The sequence below is a fragment of the Gastrolobium bilobum genome, unplaced genomic scaffold (genome assembly GCF_033153095.1).
Source record: "Gastrolobium bilobum isolate Gb01-03AN ecotype WA unplaced genomic scaffold, APGP_CSIRO_Gbil_v1 utg5903, whole genome shotgun sequence".
Taxonomy (NCBI): Eukaryota; Viridiplantae; Streptophyta; class Magnoliopsida; order Fabales; family Fabaceae; genus Gastrolobium; species Gastrolobium bilobum.
In genome coordinates this window covers 521,740-542,821 of record NW_026899498.1, presented here as the reverse complement: position 1 = coordinate 542,821, position 21,082 = coordinate 521,740, and the positions used below count along the sequence as shown (strand labels likewise).

Below are 21,082 nucleotides of genomic sequence, written 5' to 3'. Positions count from 1 at the left end.
AGAGATGACTTGAACAAGTAATCATGTTAGATATTATCTCTCGCAGTAGCTTTATACAGCAGAGTACCACTTTGACATTAGGCACAATGGGCAGTAGTTCAGTTGATGGAACCTGCATTTCAATGTGGTGAGGTAGAACTTATATTTACTTAGCATGTAGCAAGGAGAGTGTGAACTTCAACGACCATAATCACTTGAATGTTGACAACATTCATGCAGTGAAAAACTAAAAGCACCTTTGAGAGAAATATCCTAATCTCCATTACTACTTTGAATAATTACTGAGCTTTACTTTGGGTTACAGATTGTGAGAATAATCAAGCTCTAAAATTGTTCATGAATTCAAAACGTGAATGGCTTTACAAAAATAAACAATTCTCACAATATTTAAGGAACATAAATAATTTTTATACTCACATTACCATATTAGAAACTAGAGGTAGGATATACCTGAAATATTTTTTTCCTTACAACTACTTTGTTATTGTTGGATCAAAATCAAATAATCAGCTCTCATTTGATACCATTTTATAACTGTTGATTTGATTTTGATCTAATAATAACAAAAATGGTTGTAGAACAATCTAAGACTGATACACTTTTATTTATTTTTTTATTTTTGAGTACAACAATCTATGACATCTTGCCAATTACCTAAATCACTAACCACTAGCTCACTTTTAGCTGTATATTTAAATTGCAACAGACCTAATCTCACCAAGCAAGGACACAAAATAACAGACTATATGTGAACAACTTAATATCCAGCAGTTCTGAACAACTGATTACTGATGAAAACCATTTACTTCACCAATGCCAGTACCCCACAAGCAATCCACCATTTGGTCTTCTTCACAAAGGTCCCATTCATTATGTGATTGAACATTATCTGCCAAATCCCAATCAGGCCACTGATGATCAATGGCAGAATTCATTGATGAACAACTAGTGTACCACTCTCCACACTCTGCATTTGAAGAGCTCCAAACTCCACTCTTTCTCTCTTGATCACTTGTTCCCATTATATCCATATGCATTTGCCCACAGTCATGTCCATTAGGCTCTTCCTTAAGGGTTACATTCCTACTTGGATTTACAAGTACCCCACTTTCAAACATGTGACTAAGTTTCATAATTTCATCATCTGGCCATTGATATAGTCCTAAGCCCTCAACATCTCCATTCATATTGGGGTATGATGCAAATGTAGTATTTGCATTACCCTCCATTTCATAATAAGCATCCATCATCGAAATTTCTTCAGCATCTCCTATATTACAACTTTGTGAAGTTGCTGCTTTGCTTTTAGGCATTGATTCAAGGGAGTTTTGTCTCAATGCCATGTTCTTGTCCTCTTCCATGGCCGTGTTATTTCTTGTTCCTCGACCTCTTCTCTTGGATGTAGCAGCTTCGTTCACAGCAACCATGTCAATAGGTGGCAGAGACTCATTTAGAGATTTCATGAAGCAGTAAATCTTTCTCCTCAAATGAGAGTTCCAATAATTCTTTATCTCATTATCAGTTCGTCCCGGTAAATGACCTGCTATTACAGACCACCTACAACCAAAACAATGTGTAAGTTCACATAGAAAAAAATATCAAAATAATGCAATATATTTATCAATTTTTAAACGAGGAGAGTTATATTTACAAACTATACTGGTAAGACTTTACTCAAAATTGTCTTACCGATAAGACATAGTATAATTTGTAAAAATTTATAAACAAAAAATTTATAAATATAATCTCCCTCCTTTTAAATAGGCTACTGATCCTTACTATTTTATTTCATTCAACAATCATCTATATAAAAGTAGGGGACGGATCCTTTTATAAGTTTTTTTTTGAAATTTTTTACAAATTACACTATATTCTCCCGGTAGAACATAGTGTAACAAGTGTTTTCTCGGAAGAACATAGTGTAGTTTGTAAGAGTTTTTAATCAAAACAGTTTGTAAATATAATCTGCCCCACGAAAGTAACGGTGCAATAGGTAATACAATTACACGTAGTTGCGTACAGTATTGTTGGACCACTAAATTAAATTTGGAGTTAAGTCAATCTACATCGTTGACTTTCAGTTGGGGAATGGTTGCGCAATAAATTTTGCAGCAATTGTAACAACAACCATCCTCTTTGCAAAAGTGGATATTATGTTTTTACCCCCAAAAAAATGATATTATGAAAATATTGGTCTTGCTCTATTCATTTTAAGATAATTGTTATTAAAAGTTTTGCATAAAAATTTTAAAAAATATTAGAGATAATATTTTATTTTATTTTAAAATATCCATATTCAATTCATCTATATTATTTTAAAATACTTGTTACTAATTTTTTCATTTTATTAATATTATTTCTTATTTTATTTATAACAGATATCAAGAAAAAATAACAAAATTGATTATTTCTTCTTTAATTTTTAAAATGATAAATAATTTAACATAATAATTATTTTGAAATTGATAGAGCATTTAGACTAGGGTCATTAGTTCAAGTGGCAAGTAAAATAGTTCTCAAGGTCTTGTTTTCAAATTTTATGAATAGAAAAAAATATGTGTTACGAGATTTTTACTTCTTTAAATGAATCAATCAAATTCGACTCGAATTAGGGCCCGTTTTGATGAGCTCTTTTTCTTCAAAAGTTTCTTTTTTTCAAGAAAAAAGCACTTCTCGTTTTTAGTTTGTTTGTATATCTGCTTTTAAAAAAGGAGAAGTCACAAAAAAAGTCAAAAACTTACTTTTTTCAGAAGCTAAAAATTTTAACTTCTAAGAAATGCAGAAGTCAAAAATAAAATATTTTTTTCAAATCTACATATTTTTATAAAAATATAAATAGCTTTAACTTTTATAAAAAATACTTTTAAAATAAAAAATTGATAAAAGTTACTTTTTCTATTTAAAAAAACGAAACTTCTTGATATATAATGCAGAAAAAAAAAAAAAAACTGGAGTCAATTAATACATACCCCATCCCAAAGAATTTGGTAGAGTAGTTGAAGTACCAAAAAACAGGGAATAGGTCCACCTCGGTCGGATATTGTAGGGGCGTCTATTCAAGAAGAACATTTACGGCGTTCCTGACTCTAAAATCTAAATGGTACTCTAGGACAAGTTATATGTTTTGTGACCCCGGATAGACAAATCTTAAGTAATCAATTGCAACTAGTAATTTCCAAAAGAACAGGAAGTTATTTGGATGTACCAAGTTGATTTTGTATGATCATGACATTGACATGGATTGATATTATGAAAGTTTAAGATAAGTACTCGTTTTGGATAATTATTATTATTAAGAGTACCTTTGTCTTATATAGCATTTCACTGAAATTCGTGTTTCCGGTGGCTCCTTTTCGGTTTGTTTAAAGGTTCATTTTTTCTACACTCAATACTCAACGTAGATAGCTTATTTACAGTGAGTTTAAAATGATATTGTTTTGAGGCAGAAATTAAGATATTGTTTAAAGGTATTTTTCAGGATCATAATAATCTTTTAATTTTTCAATCCAAAACGAAGTCATTTTAAGAGCGAATGTATATAACTTATCTACATTCACCTTAGAAACATTAAAACCTTGTTTAAAATAAAACATTACTAATGTTAAAAGTTAGGGAAATGTTTTTCTCATGTTGCATGAGATAATTTGTCTCATGCAACACACAAAAGTGAATGAGATCCATTTTTTTCTTTCTCTCTCCTCTTCTTAATGGGTCTTACCCACTTTTCTATGTGTTGCATGAGACAAATTATCTCGTCGAAACGTGAGAAAAACTTTTCGCTAAAAGTTAACATTGGATATTTTTCCTGAATAGCTACGTCATCCTTTTTTTTTTAACATCCTACTTTTTGTAGATACCATTTACCTTTTTAGACAAGTTGAATTTTCATTGGGGTGATATTGTTTATTCTTAATTCAGACGTGTGAAATGGTTTTCTTGAATTGGTTATTATTATTATTATTATTATTATTATATATGCATGTATATACTATAAAGTATATAAAATCCCAAACTAATAAACATCAATAAAGTACCAAAAGAAAAATATTTGAACATTTAGGTAACTTACAATAATTATTACTGAAGTTATTTAATTGCAACTGAAAATAAGAAATCAAATCAGGGTATAAAATTTTCTCTAGATTATGTTTTATCCTTCAAAATTTTATGAAATACTAATTGAAAAACTAATTATCATACAAAAAGACAACGCTAAGCAAAAGAGTGGTACATGAGCGAGCATAAGAATGGATATGGTAACTATTATTTGTGTAAAAAGGCTAGTCCTGTTTTCCTCATGTTTTCAAAATATTTATTTCTTGGAGATAAAAAAAAAATATATAAAAAAAATATATATTTATTTCTTGAAATGGTTTTCTTGAATGGATTCTGAATGAGGTAAAAAATTCGACGGCACAAACGGTGCAGTGTTTATTAAGCAGCGTCTTTTTCTTATGGTTAGTGAGGAATTGAAGAAGGGTTGTAGAAGCCAACTACCCTAGCATATTTTAACGTTGGAAAAAATATCTTCTCTTTCTATGTCTTTATTTGTCTTGGAAACGAGAATGGTCCCTAGAATCTTTGCTGTTCTTTCAGCCAATTCCTCGTGGGTTCGATTCTAACGGATTGGTGTACTAGAAATAAGTTTGTTTTCATATATGGGATAGAGTATATATGTCAATATTGTAACGATGTTCTTATGAAATAAAGATATGAACCTAAACTTAATGATGAGTTACATACCATAATTAAACATGTTTCGGGCAAAGAGGTGTAGGGAGAGATGGTATTTCAACAGACAATGCAAGAATGAGTATACAAAAGGATGTCATTCCCCACTTCCAAGGACTTATTCAAACCATTAAAAAAAAGTTTCAAAATTGTTAATTTAAAAGAGGTTTCGAATAATTGAACATTATTAAATTATATAATATAAACAAATTAATAAGACGAATGAATTTGAGAGGGGCAGAGCCGCACCTATTACCAAGAACATGATGCAACTTAACAATAATCTCTTCCTCTTCAGGAGTGATGTTTCCTCTCTTCACGTCTGCTCTCAAATAATTGATCCATCTTAGTCTGCAACTCTTCCCACACCTTAACAAACCTTCATATACAATATGTACAATTCAAACGAAATTAATACAAACACATATCATGAAATCATTATACACATGCACCATACATACACAAAAACACAATATGCTTTATATATGTATATATAAACATGTATACCCGCATTCTTGGGCAAGGACCTCCATGATCCTTCACCATTTTCATGGATGTAATCGGTCAAGATCTTATCCTCTTCAGCGGTCCATCTTCCTTTCTTCAACCCCACTTTCTCACAACAAGGAGCTCTCCCCATTGATACTTTTCTCTTCTTAGTAATTACTTTGAACCTTTTGGAACAGTACTACACGCACAGTACTGTCAGTAAGTAGTTTTGGTATTACTAATGACTGAAAGTTCTTGCATGGGACTGTATCACTGTAGCGAATATATAAGGGGAGTGGGAGCAACGAAGTGGACATGTAAAACGTGAAGCACTGCTGGTTTTTACTTGGTGGAGCCAACATAGGGTTGAATTTTCAGTGAAAAGTTGCACTTATAGCTAGTTAAAGTACGTTACCTTTTTTCTTTTTTCTTTTTTAACAAAAATCAACATTATTACACTTATTACTTGTTACTAGGACCGGCATTGCCATATTCCCACCACAAGATAAACTTAAAAAGACTATTTGTTGCGGTTATTGGATAGGATATATACATTACTTTCTCATTGGACCTACTCTATGTCAGAGTAATAAATGGGGATTTGTTCTCTTGTCAGACGTTAAACCTACTATCATAAACTTTGGTTCTTCTTTATCCCCTACATGCCCCTTTGAGTGCGGGTGATTATTATTATTACTCATGTGACAGAACATATATATTTTTAGGATAGATGATATATCTGTCATGTAAGTAAAACAATTGGGTGTCAGAACTGACTCATTTTGGCAACTAAAAAGTGAGGCTTGTTTTGTTTCCATTCTAGAGAAGAATATCTTAACTATAGGGTGTAGGTATGCATAATTAAATGAGTCCTGTTCGTATTGATATTTTACAGCATGTGATGAAGGGAAAGAGGGTAATGCTGCTGAGCAAGGTGACCAAGATTCTACTTGCGTATTCATTCCAGAATGACATTTGAGTTGAAAATTCATTAAATGGGCATATATATAACCCAGAATGTAGGTAAAGGGGAATTGCTACGTATGCATGCTTGATATAGACAAGGCTGAAATTCCTAGCCAAACAAAAAAAAAATGAGAAAAAAAAATATTGAAGGGAAAAGGAAAAATCGGGGGACGGGTGAGAAAAGGGTCCAATTCAAAAGTCAGAAAATTAGTGGGCAAGGGGTGAAGCTGAGTTAGGGTGAGCCGAGCTTTGTCCCGCTCATAATAAAAAATTTCAATTTGATTTAGCCTAATAGTATAGTACGAGTCTAACTATTAACTTGGTCAGACCTGTTAACATGTTAATTTTAACTTCCAAGAATTAACTTCACAAAAAACTCAAATTATGATGTTAAAACAAAAATTACAATTTCAACGTTCAAACAGAATCATAAATCACAACAACAACTGATCAAAATCTGTGTTTACAATTCCAATGTTACGTAAGTTGGCAAACAATTTGTAAATGTAGAAAACAAAAAACAAGATTAAAAAATAGAAAGAAAAAAATAAGATTTAGAAACAAAAAATCTTGGGGGAGATTATATTTACTATATTTTTTTTCTTACTACAAAATTATAACTGTTGATTTTCGTAAATATAAGTTATAATTTATTGAGAATTAATAATTAATTAATAAGTGTGATCCAATAAATTATAACCGTTAAATTGACGGAAATCAGCGGTTAAGATTTGATAGTAAAAGATAGTAAGAAAAAATAGTAAGTATATCCTCTACCAAAAATCTTTTAATATATTTACATATACACCATCTAACATGCTGAGATGTTGATTCCTCCTACGTAAGAAATAAAGTCAGATTTCTATTAAAATTTAATCGAATATAATTAAATTATAAAAGAATTTTAATTGATTAAATTTATACCTTTTAATTTTTTTCAAGCCATACTTATTTATTTAATTTAAAATAAATGGTACAATATAGACCAGTCTGTAATAAGTTTATGGGCCAAAAGCCTTGTTAAATGGGCCTACGACCTATTTATTAAACAAGATTTTTCAAGATTTGAACTTGACCTATTTTACAAAATATATTAGGTCAGGTCTGCTCAGACGTTGACTAAGGTGTAGATCCTTGTGAGACGACCCGACCCACTTTCACGCTACTAGTGGGCATATGCATAAATTAGTAAGGGTTCTTCGACGGCTTAATCAATAATTTTAAGTTAGAGTTCTGAATATGTAATTATTTTAAAATTTTGGTAAGAAAAATTTCATCGCTCTTTTAATCCTGTCTGATTGAACCAAATTAATCGATTAATGAATTGGTGGAGAAATTTATATAAAAGAAAGCTAGTGAAAAAAAAAAATATTTCAACTTTTTCTTTCTCCTGGGAGCTTCTTAATTTTTGTCTTTCTTATTTTTTTGGGCAACATTCACTGCAATTGATTCATGTGACTTACAAGATCTGTCAGTAAAGAACAATTGACATGAAGGAGTATATCCCACTGACAAATGCTGCAAAAAGTATAAAGTAATTAAAGGACACATTTATCGCAATATTATTTCCGCATTTTTTTACTTATTTATTACATGTTACAGTTTACGTTCTATCATCTAACTTTCTTGATATTAAAAGATACATACCAACCCGGTGGGGCACAAACCCTTCGTCCTTTATTTCCCTTTATAATTTGTAGTTGTACTGAACTAGTATAGTTAGCCGTGAAACCCACGGGTTTATAATTTACTTTTTATTGGTTAATTTAAATATTTTATATATATATATAATTTTTTTTTTGAAATATCTTATTGTACATAACATATTTTATTTTCAATATATATCACTATTACTTTTACAAATCAAAAATTTTAAATCACTTCTTAATTTAACTCCTGAGACATTAACATATAATTTGACCACCAAAAAAGGCTTTGATAAAAGTATAAAAGTAAATCAAAATGGGACCATGTTTAGAGGTGGAGTATCTGGGTTGAAGCTAAAGAACTTTATGTACAATGGTAGAGTTTTTAATTAGCATGTTGATGACAAATAAATTTCAAATTAACTATATATTTATTCTCTCTAATGTAGCGATTTTTAGTTTTAGTTTCTAATTTTTTAGCCTAATATTCATGTAAACCTCTATTAGATCCACAACATATATTTATCTGTCATGTATGACTCTACACTATTTATAGCTTCTAATAAAAGCCTATTATAAGATTTAATGTTTCTTCTACAATCCCAAAATGACATTATTTTGAAATTGCGAAAAAGATATTTTTTATAACTTTAGTTTATTTTAAGATTATATTAGTATTTATATAATAAAAGTTTCTCTTCAATTTCTAAAATTGATATCATTTTGAGATCACAGAAGATATAATGTGACAAGAAAAATATTAATCACATATAATAAGAGAACCATATATGAAAGGGAAAATTTAAAGTACTCATTTGTGAATTATCCAAATCTAAAATTATGATTTTAAAAAAGCGAATTTTTTTTTTTTTTTTTTGAGCTATCTTGAAATAACCTCATGTTAAAGGTTTTTGGATATGGAAAGTCTTGTTTTGGGTAACTCCACAGTCTACTCATAAAGGAATGTAATTTTGATTTGACTCGTGTAGCGAGTCATCTAGTTTGTTAGTGGATTTGTCAACATCAATATGACCCTTAAATTGGTAATATATTTAATAGGTTCATATGTCAAGTTGACGAATTCAAACCTATGCCTAAGGTGAAAGATATGGCTGTGCTACTGAGTACTGACTTTGGATTTACTAGAGTGAGAGAGTGCATTCTATGTGTTAGATAAAAGAATTTAATGAGAAGTTTGCTTCTGGGTGCCAACACATTTTTCAGTGACCATAGTGTTAGTACCAATCTGTCAAAGTAATTGCTGCCCCAAACGTTTTCTTTGTGCAAAGCAAAAGGTGAGAGTGAATGATTTTGATTAAGGAGAAACATCCACGCACGTGGAGCCAGAGATATATAGCCAGCAATTTACCTATGAGAAGCGCGCTATTGGATTCATGGGAGTCTCCTTTCGATTTGATCCCTTCAGATCAATTTGGTTTGTGTGGCTTGAATTGGAAATGTGCGACAAGTCATAAATTCTTTTCTCGAATAACTTGTTTAGTGAGTAACAATATGACATCCAATGCTAGCAGGAGATGTTGATAATATCGCAAGAGGCAGTAAAGGAATTGGGAGAAGGTATAAAAATTAAGTTAATAAAACAGAAATTTAAAAGAGATTAAGTTAGTCATGATGACTTGTTAACATAATTTTTAGGTTAATTTTAGTAGTAACAACTTGATGACCTAACTTATTTAAATTTATCATTTTATATTAATTTTAAATTTATCATTTTATATTAATTTTAAAATTATTTTTAATATTAGGGATTAGTTTAGCCATGGTGACTTGTTAATCTCATAGTTTTTATTTAGGGTTATTTTAACTGCGATATAGTTTGATGGCCAAACGTATTTAATTTGGCATTTTTTATTAATTTTAAAATATTTTAATTTTGGTGGTTAAATGAATCGTAACAACTTGTTAAACTCATAATTTTTATTTAGGATCATTTTAGCTCTGCGATTCAAACTTTTCTTTAAAAATTGATCATTGTCTTTCATTATTTAAATAATATTGAAAAACTAATTTTGTTTTAAAGGATTAGTTGAGGTGTGACATTTTGTTAATCTTGAATTTACTTAAGTCATTTCGGTTGCGATAGCCCAATAATATAAAATTTTTAAATTAAAAAATGAAATTTTAAAAACCAACATTCTTTCAAAGTGTTTTCAAAATTAAAATTAACGAGCACATATTTTTTTTAAGAATAACGTAGCTTTCAATTTCACCTAGAAATATGTCGGAGTTGCTTTTTTCCATCAAAGTCAAAATTAAATTTTCACATTTTAAATGTTCTTGGTAAATAATTAATTTAATTTAATTTAATTCTTTAAGGTGACATAAGTATTTCAAAAATTTATTAACTAATTCATATAACTAATTTAAGGTAACCATTTTTAAAATAGAAGGTATAGCTACTTAAACATTCCTTACTTATAATCAACTTTTGAATCCTCCCTTTTTCCAAAGATCATTTTTCCAAAGTGAGTCAGACACATCGGGTCAGCCCACCTAAATTGCCCAATTTAATGGGTTGAGTTATAGATCTCAACTCAACCCACCAATGCAAAGTAATCTGTGTGTTCATCAACCACGTTTGGGGGTTCAGCCTTTTAGTGATTTTTTTTTGCTTTTGAGCTTGTAAATCAGAGACAGTATTCAAAACAACTACGTGACCAAAGCAAGGATTTCCAAAAAACAAAAATCAGCAACTGGACCTATGGTGCTATTTGGTTCAAGTAAAAATTTTAATTCATAAGAAGAAATATAATTATTGAAAGTTAAAAAAAGTTGTTTGGTTGGGCCAAATATTACCAGGCAAAATGATTAAAGTTCTTGAAACCTATATTTGGTTGAGAATAAAATATTGATTAGTAAATGGTATAAAATTACAAATATAACCCTATAAAGAAAGTGAAACCTTGGCGCTTTAGATGAGGATATTTAGGTCTGCTAGTGGGTTGCCCTTTTGCCATTTAGCCGGCTAACCACAAAACACCACCTGCAAGTTGTCATTACAAAAAGTAACTTTTGCTTGCTATCTATGACCAAATATCAAATGCTATGCAAATACAACACCTCAATTTTTTTTTCAAAACTGTCTACCAAAATTGCTTTCTTACTTTGCCAATTTGATTTTCAAAACAAATTTTAAATTGAAATTAGCCAATATTTATGTATATAACATGACAAAAATAATTTGAATAACATTGACATACACAAAAAATCACAATCACCTTCAACAAAAAATAAGCTTGGGTTGGGTTTTAATGGGATATGACAATAAACTTTTCTTTCAACTTGTCGACCAGATGTTTAGGGAGGGCCCTTGTTCTGAACAGCGGGCTGCTAATATACTTAAGGAAGTGATGTTGGTCATCAAGTATTGTCATGATATGGGAGTTGTGCACAGAGATATCAAGCCTGAGAATATTCTGCTTACTGCTTCGGGGGAAATAAAGCTTGCTGATTTTGGCCTGGCCATGAGAATTTCTAAGGGTAATATGTTAAACCTGTTTGGATGATCTTCTTTTTTTGTTATCCTATGGTATATATATGTGCTAACTTCTATGAATAGAATCCTTACACAACCTGCCTTGTGTAAAATTCCATCCTAGTCATTCTGTTAATAAAAAATGTCTAGGCAAGTTTGAAGAAGTTCATCATGATGAGCTTTCAACTGAATTGTACTTTACTAATGTTACCCTGTACATAGGAGTAAAAAATTGGAGAGTTCAGATGGTCATCTCCCTTAAGTTTACTATGTTCAGTATTCAATTAAATTTGCTAGCGGTCTAAGAATAAGAGGTCCTAGAGAAAATGCTTATAATAGTTTGAAGCTAACCATTCCTACTCTAAGGTCACTTTGTTTAATTTTTAAGCATTTAAAAATATCAGTAATTCAATTGACATATATATAAATACACACACATAAGTAAAAGATACATACATGAGTCATTTATGTTGTTTATGCATAGCCTCATTGTCTAGAAATTTGCATTGCAGGTCAGAACTTGACGGGTTTGTTAATATGAATTTCTCTGGGATTCACGATGATTGGGTGATCTTTTATTTTTGCACCAGAAGTGTTGTTGGGGAGATTTTGATTTTAAGTTCTCAGAAAATATATATATGAATAATTTTTGCATAACTGTGAGTGCTCCTGCATGCTCTGTTGGTTTTCAGGTGTTCTTCCATTTATAAGGGGATTCATCATGATTCAAGCAGTTGTAAAATGTTCTCATTGCTATTAAGAAATTAGAATTTGGAATTAAAAAGGAAAACTAGATTTCCAAACCGGTCAGAACTTGATTTGTGGGAGCCCTGCATATGTTGCACCAGAAGTGTTGTTGGGTAGATACTAAACCGGATATATGGAGTGCTCCTGCATGCTCTGTTGGTTGGTGTTCTTCCATTTAAAGGGGATTCACAAGAAGCAGTTTTTGAGGCTATTAAGAATTCCAAGCTAGATTTCCAAACCGGGATGTGGGAATCAATATCTAAACCTGCACGAGATCTTGTTGGGAGAATGCTGACAAGGGATATTTCAGCAAGGATAACAGCTGATGAAGTACTTAGTAAGTTTATGATAGATTATTAATGTTTTGTAGCGTGCTTTATCTCTCTTCCTCAATGATGAATACACCAAAGACTAGTTGTATTTGGTCTGATTTTTTGTTTTTTAATCTTGAAATAATTAAAATTAGAAATTTCCAAGTTTTGTTGAAAAGTATCTTTGCCTTTCACATGAATTCTTAATAATTAGAAGGATTGCCTTGTTTTGGTTGGGATAACAGTGGGAATCTGTTAATTCTCACTTACTTTTGTTAGTTTTTATTATGTGTTCTTCTATGTGGTTGAGGCTCTCTTTTTCTCCCTAATGTTTTTAAACAGGAAATAAAATGACAGTACTTTTAAGTTTTAAGAACTGTTCGATTGTTTGCATGTTAAATTAATATTATGTGGTTCAATTTCAGGACATCCATGGATATCTTTCTACACATAACGTACATTGAAGATCCTGCCCGTTGAATCAAAGTTGAAGCACCAAAATGGAGCTGCTTGCCACAACTTTGTTGCTGCACCTGAACCTAGGTTAGGAAGAAACAGGATGGATGATGGGTTCCTTAATGAGGTTTCAAGCCTTTCTTCATCATCTGAAAGTTGCAATTCATAATATCATGATGTTTGTGTGTGGATTGATGCACTTGCCAATGCAATTTCACATGTAAGGATATCTGAACCAAAGAGGAGCAAGTTGTGGGCAGTTCCAATTCATCAGCAAGGTTTATCTAACATGAGGGCTAACCTCTGTAAAGCATTTTGACCTACTGACAGGTTGACACCCCACTATCTCTGCTGCTTTAGCTGGGGTTTTATAGTATACTTTGCCCAACACATTCTACAGTTGGCAAAAGTGGATTACATTTTTTTCCTCTAAATAATGATTACTGAGAAAACTCAGCTAGTTGTACAGAACCTGTGAATATGATATTAGTGTGTCACTGCATGTTTTTGCTCTTGCTGGAGCATGATAAATAGAATGCTATGATTTCACTTCAGTGAAAACTTGACCTACTCATATGTTTTTTTGGAAGATTTTAATCCGTAACCATGAGTGCATAAGCGTATGTTATCCCTCCCATAACGCTGCATGTGTACTTATTTAGTGTTGGCAATTTGTATTTCAAGACATACTTTTTTGTACAGATGGTAGCGAGGAGTTTGACCTTGAGTCAATTATATATAGCAATGGCGTTTACTTTGAAAATGGAGTTGACAGCTGCTTGCTTATTTTCACTGAAAAAAAAAAGGAAAAAAAAGTACAGCTACTTGTGTTTAGAAGAGGCGAATCTTAACTACCGGGGGATAGATTTTGAAAGGCTATAAAATTTGAGATTCTTTATCTGTTAAGGTGAGGTTAAGGGGTAATCTAGATAATAGGTAGGAACATATTTAGGAAGAGGGTATAGCTGAAAAAGGAAACATTAGATAATTATATTACGTGATCAGTTAGGACTCATGGAGAGGCCCACAAAACCCGCTATTTGAGTAGAGCTTTTAACGGAAGCTTGCTGGTTTACAATTTAAGGTGGTTAGGTGGATTCAGATTATCATTTATTGCGAATTAATAATTAATTAATGAGTTTGATTTGAAAAATGATAACCGTTGATTGGCGGAAATCAACGGTTAAGATGTGGTCGTAACATTGTGCGTAACATTATTTGTGTGTCACAATATCCTGGGATAGGATATTGTGACACACAAATAATGTTACGCACAATGTTACGACCACATCTTAACCGTTGATTTCCGCCAATCAACGATTATCATTTATTGCAAATTAATAATTAATTAATGAGTTTGATTTGAAAAATGATAACTGTTAATTAAAATAAGAGATAATTCTCTTTTTGTTTTTATTAGAAGAATGTGATGATTCTCTATAATTTAACCTTATCTTTGGATTGAGGGGAGAAAAGGGAAGAAAGTTTTTAAAGTTTCAAATCTTTTATCAATTGACTGAAAAGAAAAAAAAATAAAGGAACTAAAATAATAGAAATAAAAAATTAAAAAAATTAGCGTCATCTTTTTTTTAATCTTTTCTCTCATTTTCTTCCATGTCATTAAAAAATTATTAGGGCCTCTTTGGATGGGTTTTTCTCTCTTCAAAAGTTGTTTTACTTCAGGAAAAAAAAAGCATGTATGGGAGAAATATGTTTGGACGTCTACTTTTAAAAAGAGTAAAAGTCATAAAAAAAGTTAAAAATCTTTTTTTTTAAATGAAAATTTTAGCTTCTAAAAATAACATAAGTTAAAACACAAATATTTTTTAAAAATTTAAATAACTTTAACTTTTATAAAAAGTACTTCTAAAATAAATAAAATATAAAAATATTTTTTTTGAAAACTCATCCAAACAATCACTTATTCTCATAGAAGTGAAACAGAGTACTTTTATTATTATTGTGAATTTAAATTGGAATCAAGGAATGGGAACACCCATTTATCAAGTATATATTATTTTATTTTTTAAAAATTCCTGATATGAATTAAGAGAAATCAAATAAAGGAAATTCAAGAAAAAACAAAGTCAGGTATTGGATGAAGGAAATTCCTAAGATAGAAATTAAATAGAAATTAGGGAACAAATTAGGGAGAAAGTCAAGAAGAATATCAGAAACGTGTGTAAGGAAAAAAGTCCAATTTCGTTAATATGATGACTATTAAATGGTAATTAATCTGGTATTGAACAATATAAAGAAGGGAATAAATACCAATAATTTCCAGAATTCAATATTTGGATTACCATTTCAAAATCCAAATTAAAGTTATTCATTAGTTTTTTAAAACAGTTCCTACTTTATACACGTTCAATGCTTTTTCTTATATAATTTGACGATATTCATTTTTTTTTCTTACTAGTTCATTATTTTTCTTACCTAATTTGACCCTGTTGATTTTTTTATTCCATAACATGTAATTTGTTATTCCCATGGGATTGGCGGTATCAGATTGATCAAAGTTAAGAGCAATATTAAAAAAAAACTTTTTATCTTTCTTTCTTTATTTTTTAACTTTTCAAAATTTTTAAAAATAGCAGAGGTGAAGATTAACGACCCGTTTGAATGAATTTTTTTTTTCAAAAATTGCATTTTATAAGTAAAAAGATATATTTTTCACTATAAGTTATTTTAGATTTCTATTTAAAAAAAAACAAAAATTACAGTTACTTATATAATTATATATAATAAATAAAATTTACTGAAATGTAACTGGGGCTCCGACCCTATCTAAGCATAATGTGGCTCCGCCACTGATGGGCAAGAAAGCAAAAAAAAAAAATCATCTAACGTCCAAAAGAATGGCTCCACACAATGGCGGAGCCAGAATTTAACTTTAGTTGGGGCAAAAAATTTGACATGTCAAACATTTATCATAATTACACATACCTTTTATTTTTTAATAATATAATATATGATGATTTATATTATTCATTTAAAAACATATTCTGAGATCAATTAGAATAATGTTTGGTTCATTACTTATTATGTTGTGGGAGGAAAGTGAAATTTTATGTTTGAAATGTTTATCGAAAAAGTTAGTGCATTTTTATATGTTTGCTTTGATATATAATCAACGACAATTAGGCTGCGCATGACAATCATTCTGATTCCTGGCACTGTTTCTGAAAAGGAATGATTCTTTTCTATTTCTGTGCCTTGGAACAATTCTGAGAATCAGAATTACGTTTGTTAACATATTTTATTTTTATTCCGAGAATCAGAATTACGTTTGATAACACATTTTTTTTTATTCCGATAATCAAAATTACGTTTGATAACACAATAAAAATCTATTTCTTTACTTTTGTTTATAGATTTCATCAACTGTATAAAATTGCAAATGACAATAGATTTTAACCGAAATACCAAATTTTATATTTAAAAAATTATATAAAAATTTATAATATTTTATTATATAGTTTTTTTTACGACAATTGCTAATATATAGTTTTAACTATTATTTTTCAATCGTCTTCAAAATTCACATTTTTTTTTCTCATTCCCTTGACCATTTTATTTTTTAATATCATATGCTAATATATAGTTGTCATGCCTTAACCTCATCTTTGGATTGAGAGGAGAAAATGGAAAAAAGTTTTTAAAGTTTCAAATCTTTTCTCAATTGAGTGAAGAGAAGAAAAATAAAGCAACTAAAATAATAGAAATCAAAAATTAAAAAAATTAGCGTCATCTCTTTCTTAATCTTTTCTCTCATTTTCTTCCATGTCATTAAAAATTTATTAGGGCCGTTTGGATGGATTTTTCTCTCTCAAAAAGTTGTCTTTCTTCAGAAAAAAAAAAGCATGTATGAAAAAATATGTTTGGACGCCTGCTTTTTAAAAAAGGACAAAGTCATAAAAAAAGTCAAAAATCTATTTATTTTTTTAAACTGAAAATTTTAACTTCTAAAAATAACATAAGTCAAATATTTTTTCAAAAATTAAATATTTTTTAAAAATCTTGTGAAGGAATGGAAACACCCATTATCAAGTATATATTATTTTATTTTAAAAAAATTCCTGATATGAATTAAGATAAATCAAATAAAGGAAATTCAAGAAAAACAAAGTGAGGTATTGGATGAAGGAAATTCCTAAGATAGAAATTAAATAGAAATTAAGGAACAAATTAGGGAGAAAGTCAAGAAGAATATCAGAAAATTATGTAAGGAAAAAAGTCCAGTTTCGTTAATATGATGACAATATTGAATGGTAATTAACCTGGTATTGACCAATCATAAAGGGAGAATAAATACCAATGATTTTCAGAATTCAAATTTGAATTACCATTTCAAAATCCAAGTTAAAGTTATTCATTAGTATTTTATAACAACTCCTATTTTATGCATGTTCAATGTTAATATGATGACAATATTGAACGGTAATTAATATGATGAAAATGAGAAATGTGTGTAAGGAAAAAATCCAATTTTGTTATTCCCATGGGATTGGCGTATCAGATTGGATCAAAGTTAAGAGCAATATTACAAAAAAAGCTTTTTATCTTTTTTTTTTTTTTTTTTTTAACTTTTCAACAATTTAAAAAATAGCAGAGGTGAAAATTAAGGACTTGTTTGAATTTTTTTTTTCAAAAACTGCATTTTTAAGGAAAAAAATATTTTTCACTATACGTTAGTTGCGATTTCTATTTAAAAAAAAAGCATAAATTGCAAAAAAGTCAAACATTTATGTGAAATTTGTTGACTATTGAATGGTAATTAATATGATGAAAATGAGAAACGTGTGTAAGGAAAAAAGTCCAATTTCGTTAATATGATGACTATTAAATGGTAATTAATCTGGTATTGAACAATATAAAGAAGGGAATAAATACCAATAATTTCCAGAATTCAATATTTGGATTACCATTTCAAAATCCAAATTAAAGTTATTCATTAGTTTTTTAAAACAGTTCCTACTTTATACACGTTCAATGCTTTTTCTTATATAATTTGACGATATTCATTTTTTTTTTCTTACTAGTTCATTATTTTTCTTACCTAATTTGACCCTGTTGATTTTTTTATTCCACTGATTGAGGAAATTTTTTAAAATCGTAATCAAATACACCCCTTGAAATAGTGACGCACGCACGAGAACATAAAACAATGAACTGGAACATCCTATATTAAAGGAAACAACGTTAGCTAAGCAAAAAGAGTGTGACTCTCAGAGAGTACCCGTCTTCTTTCTTTCTTTTTTCTATGCTTGTCGTTCGCGCATTCCCCTAAAACTTTGATAGCAGATTTTTAGGGTTTCAGTCCCTGATTGAGAAATTACGTCGTAATAGTTTCCCAATTTGCGACTTTTTTCTCATTGCTTATACTCTCCGCAACGCATTACAGGATCATTGGTTGGGATTGCGAAGGTTTGTTTCTTTTTCTTTCTATGTTCTGGCATCTTCTTGTCTTGTCTTGCAGGGGTCTCGTGATGTGATGGCGCTTTTTGGCGCCATTACGTTGCGAGAAAGCTTCGGGGTTCGATTTACTTTCTTGAAGTTTAATATTTGTGTTTGGATGCTTTCCTTGTGGTTTTGCGTTCATTCATGATCAATCTGACTAGAATTCGTTGACTGATCTTTCTCTATTTTGACTGCAGAATTGTGTCTTGCGGCAAAAATCGAATTTTGCACACTGGGTACGTGATCAACACAAAGATTGGTGTTGCGTTGGTACTTTACTGATAGATGCTATAAGGATGAAAAGGAAAGGAAGTGAGTGTGACGAGTCCTCGAAATTGACTGACATTTTGAGATCCAATCATGGGTCTCCGTCGTCCAATTTTGAGACCCATTATTCGATGGAAGATTGTTCGAGGTTGAAGAAGAGGTGTAGAGAAAATACTAAGATAGACTCAGCTGGTTCCTACAAGAGTAGGGTGGCGGGTTTTGCCACTGCTCCTCCTTGTGGGACATTGTCTCTGATGACCGCGGGAAGAGGCCTAAAGAGGAAGATAGGTTGCATTGACGTGGCTACCCAGATGGATTGAAGATGATTATGTTACTGGGGTGAGGATCGGGCAAGGAAAGTATGGATCTGTTTCGTTGTGTAGGTCTCTTGTTGGCGGCGCGGAGTATGCGTGTAAGACTCTGAAGAAGGGGGATGAGACTGTTTACAGGGAGGTGGAGATAATGCAGCACTTGTCTGGGCATCCTGGGGTTGTGACTCTGCTGGCAGTGTATGAGGAAGCTGATTGCTCTGATCTGGTGATGGAATTGTGCTCTGGGGGAAGACTTGTCGACCAGATGTTTAGGGAGGGCCCTTGTTCTGAATAGCGGGCTGCTAATATACTTAAGGAAGTGATGTTGGTCATCAAGTATTGTCATGATATGGGAGTTGTGCACAGAGATATCAAGCCTGAGAATATTCTGCTTACTGCTTCGGGGGAAATAAAGCTTGCTGATTTTGGCCTGGCCATGAGAATTTCTAAGGGTAATATGTTAAACCTGTTTGGATGATCTTCTTTTTTTGTTATCCTATGGTATATATATGTGCTAACTTCTATGAATAGAATCCTTACACAACCTGTTGTGTAAAATTCATTCTGTTAATAAAAAATGTCTAGGCAAGTTTGAAGAAGTTCATCATGATGAGCTTTCAACTGAATTGTACTTTACTAATGTTACCCTGTACATAGGAGTAATTACTATGTTCAGTATTCAATTAAATTTGCTAGCGGTCTAAGAATAAGAGGTCCTAGAGAAAATGCTTATAATAGTTTGAAGCTAACCATTCCTACTCTAAGGTCACTTTGTTTAATTTTTAAGCATTTAAAAATATCAGTAATTCAATTGACATATATATAAATACACACACATAAGTAAAAGATACATACATACATACATACATGAGTCATTTATGTTGTTTATGCATAGCCTCATTGTCTAGAAATTTGCATTGCAGGTCAGAACTTGACGGGTTTGGCTGGGAGCCCTGCATATGTTGCACCAGAAGTGTTGTTGGGTAGATACTCAGAAAAGGCGGATATATGGAGTGCTGGAGTGCTCCTGCATGCTCTGTTGGTTGGTGTTCTTCCATTTAAAGGGGATTCACAAGAAGCAGTTTTTGAGGCTATTAAGAATTCCAAGCTAGATTTCCAAACCGGGATGTGGGAATCAATATCTAAACCTGCACGAGATCTTGTTGGGAGAATGCTGACAAGGGATATTTCAGCAAGGATAACAGCTGATGAAGTACTTAGTAAGTTTATGATAGATTATTAATGTTTTGTAGCGTGCTTTATCTCTCTTCCTCAATGATGAATACACCAAAGACTAGTTGTATTTGGTCTGATTTTTTGTTTTTTAATCTTGAAATAATTAAAATTAGAAATTTCCAAGTTTTGTTGAAAAGTATCTTTGCCTTTCACATGAATTCTTAATAATTAGAAGGATTGCCTTGTTTTGGTTGGGATAACAGTGGGAATCTGTTAATTCTCACTTACTTTTGTTAGTTTTTATTATGTGTTCTTCTATGTGGTTGAGGCTCTCTTTTTCTCCCTAATGTTTTTAAACAGGAAATAAAATGACAGTACTTTTAAGTTTTAAGAACTGTTCGATTGTTTGCATGTTAAATTAATATTATGTGGTTCAATTTCAGGACATCCATGGATATCTTTCTACACATAACGTACATTGAAGATCCTGCCCGTTGAATCAAAGTTGAAGCACCAAAATGGAGCTGCTTGCCACAACTTTGTTGCTGCACCTGAACCTAGGTTAGGAAGAAACAGGATGGATGATGGGTTCCTTAATGAGGTTTCAAGCCTTTCTTCATCATCTGAAAGTTGCAATTCATAATATCATGATGTTTGTGTGTGGATTGATGCACTTGCCAATGCAATTTCACATGTAAGGATATCTGAACCAAAGAGGAGCAAGTTGTGGGCAGTTCCAATTCATCAGCAAGGTTTATCTAACATGAGGGCTAACCTCTGTAAAGCATTTTGACCTACTGACAGGTTGACACCCCACCATCTCTGCTGCTTTAGCTGGGGTTTTATAGTATACTTTGCCCAACACATTCTACAGTTGGCAAAAGTGGATTACATTTTTTTCCTCTAAATAATGATTACTGAGAAAACTCAGCTAGTTGTACAGAACCTGTGAATATGATATTAGTGTGTCACTGCATGTTTTTGCTCTTGCTGGAGCATGATAAATAGAATGCTATGATTTCACTT

General features: G+C 31.1%; 1 protein-coding gene and 1 pseudogene across 1 annotated transcript; one reads left to right on the top strand and one right to left on the bottom strand.

The window, feature by feature from the left end:
* Window positions 1–785: 785 nt before the first annotated feature.
* LOC133290711 (transcription factor MYB111-like) lies at window positions 786–5,371 on the bottom strand. Its single transcript, XM_061488846.1, has 3 exons — window positions 5,239–5,371; window positions 4,981–5,110; window positions 786–1,557 (listed from the first exon to the last, which is right to left on the bottom strand). The coding sequence occupies exons 1-3, from the start codon at window positions 5,369–5,371 to the stop codon at window positions 786–788; spliced, it is 1,035 nt and encodes a 344-aa protein (XP_061344830.1).
* Window positions 5,372–11,104: 5,733 nt separating this feature from the next.
* LOC133290692 (serine/threonine-protein kinase PEPKR2-like) lies at window positions 11,105–20,849 on the top strand (annotated as a pseudogene).
* Window positions 20,850–21,082: the final 233 nt, after the last annotated feature.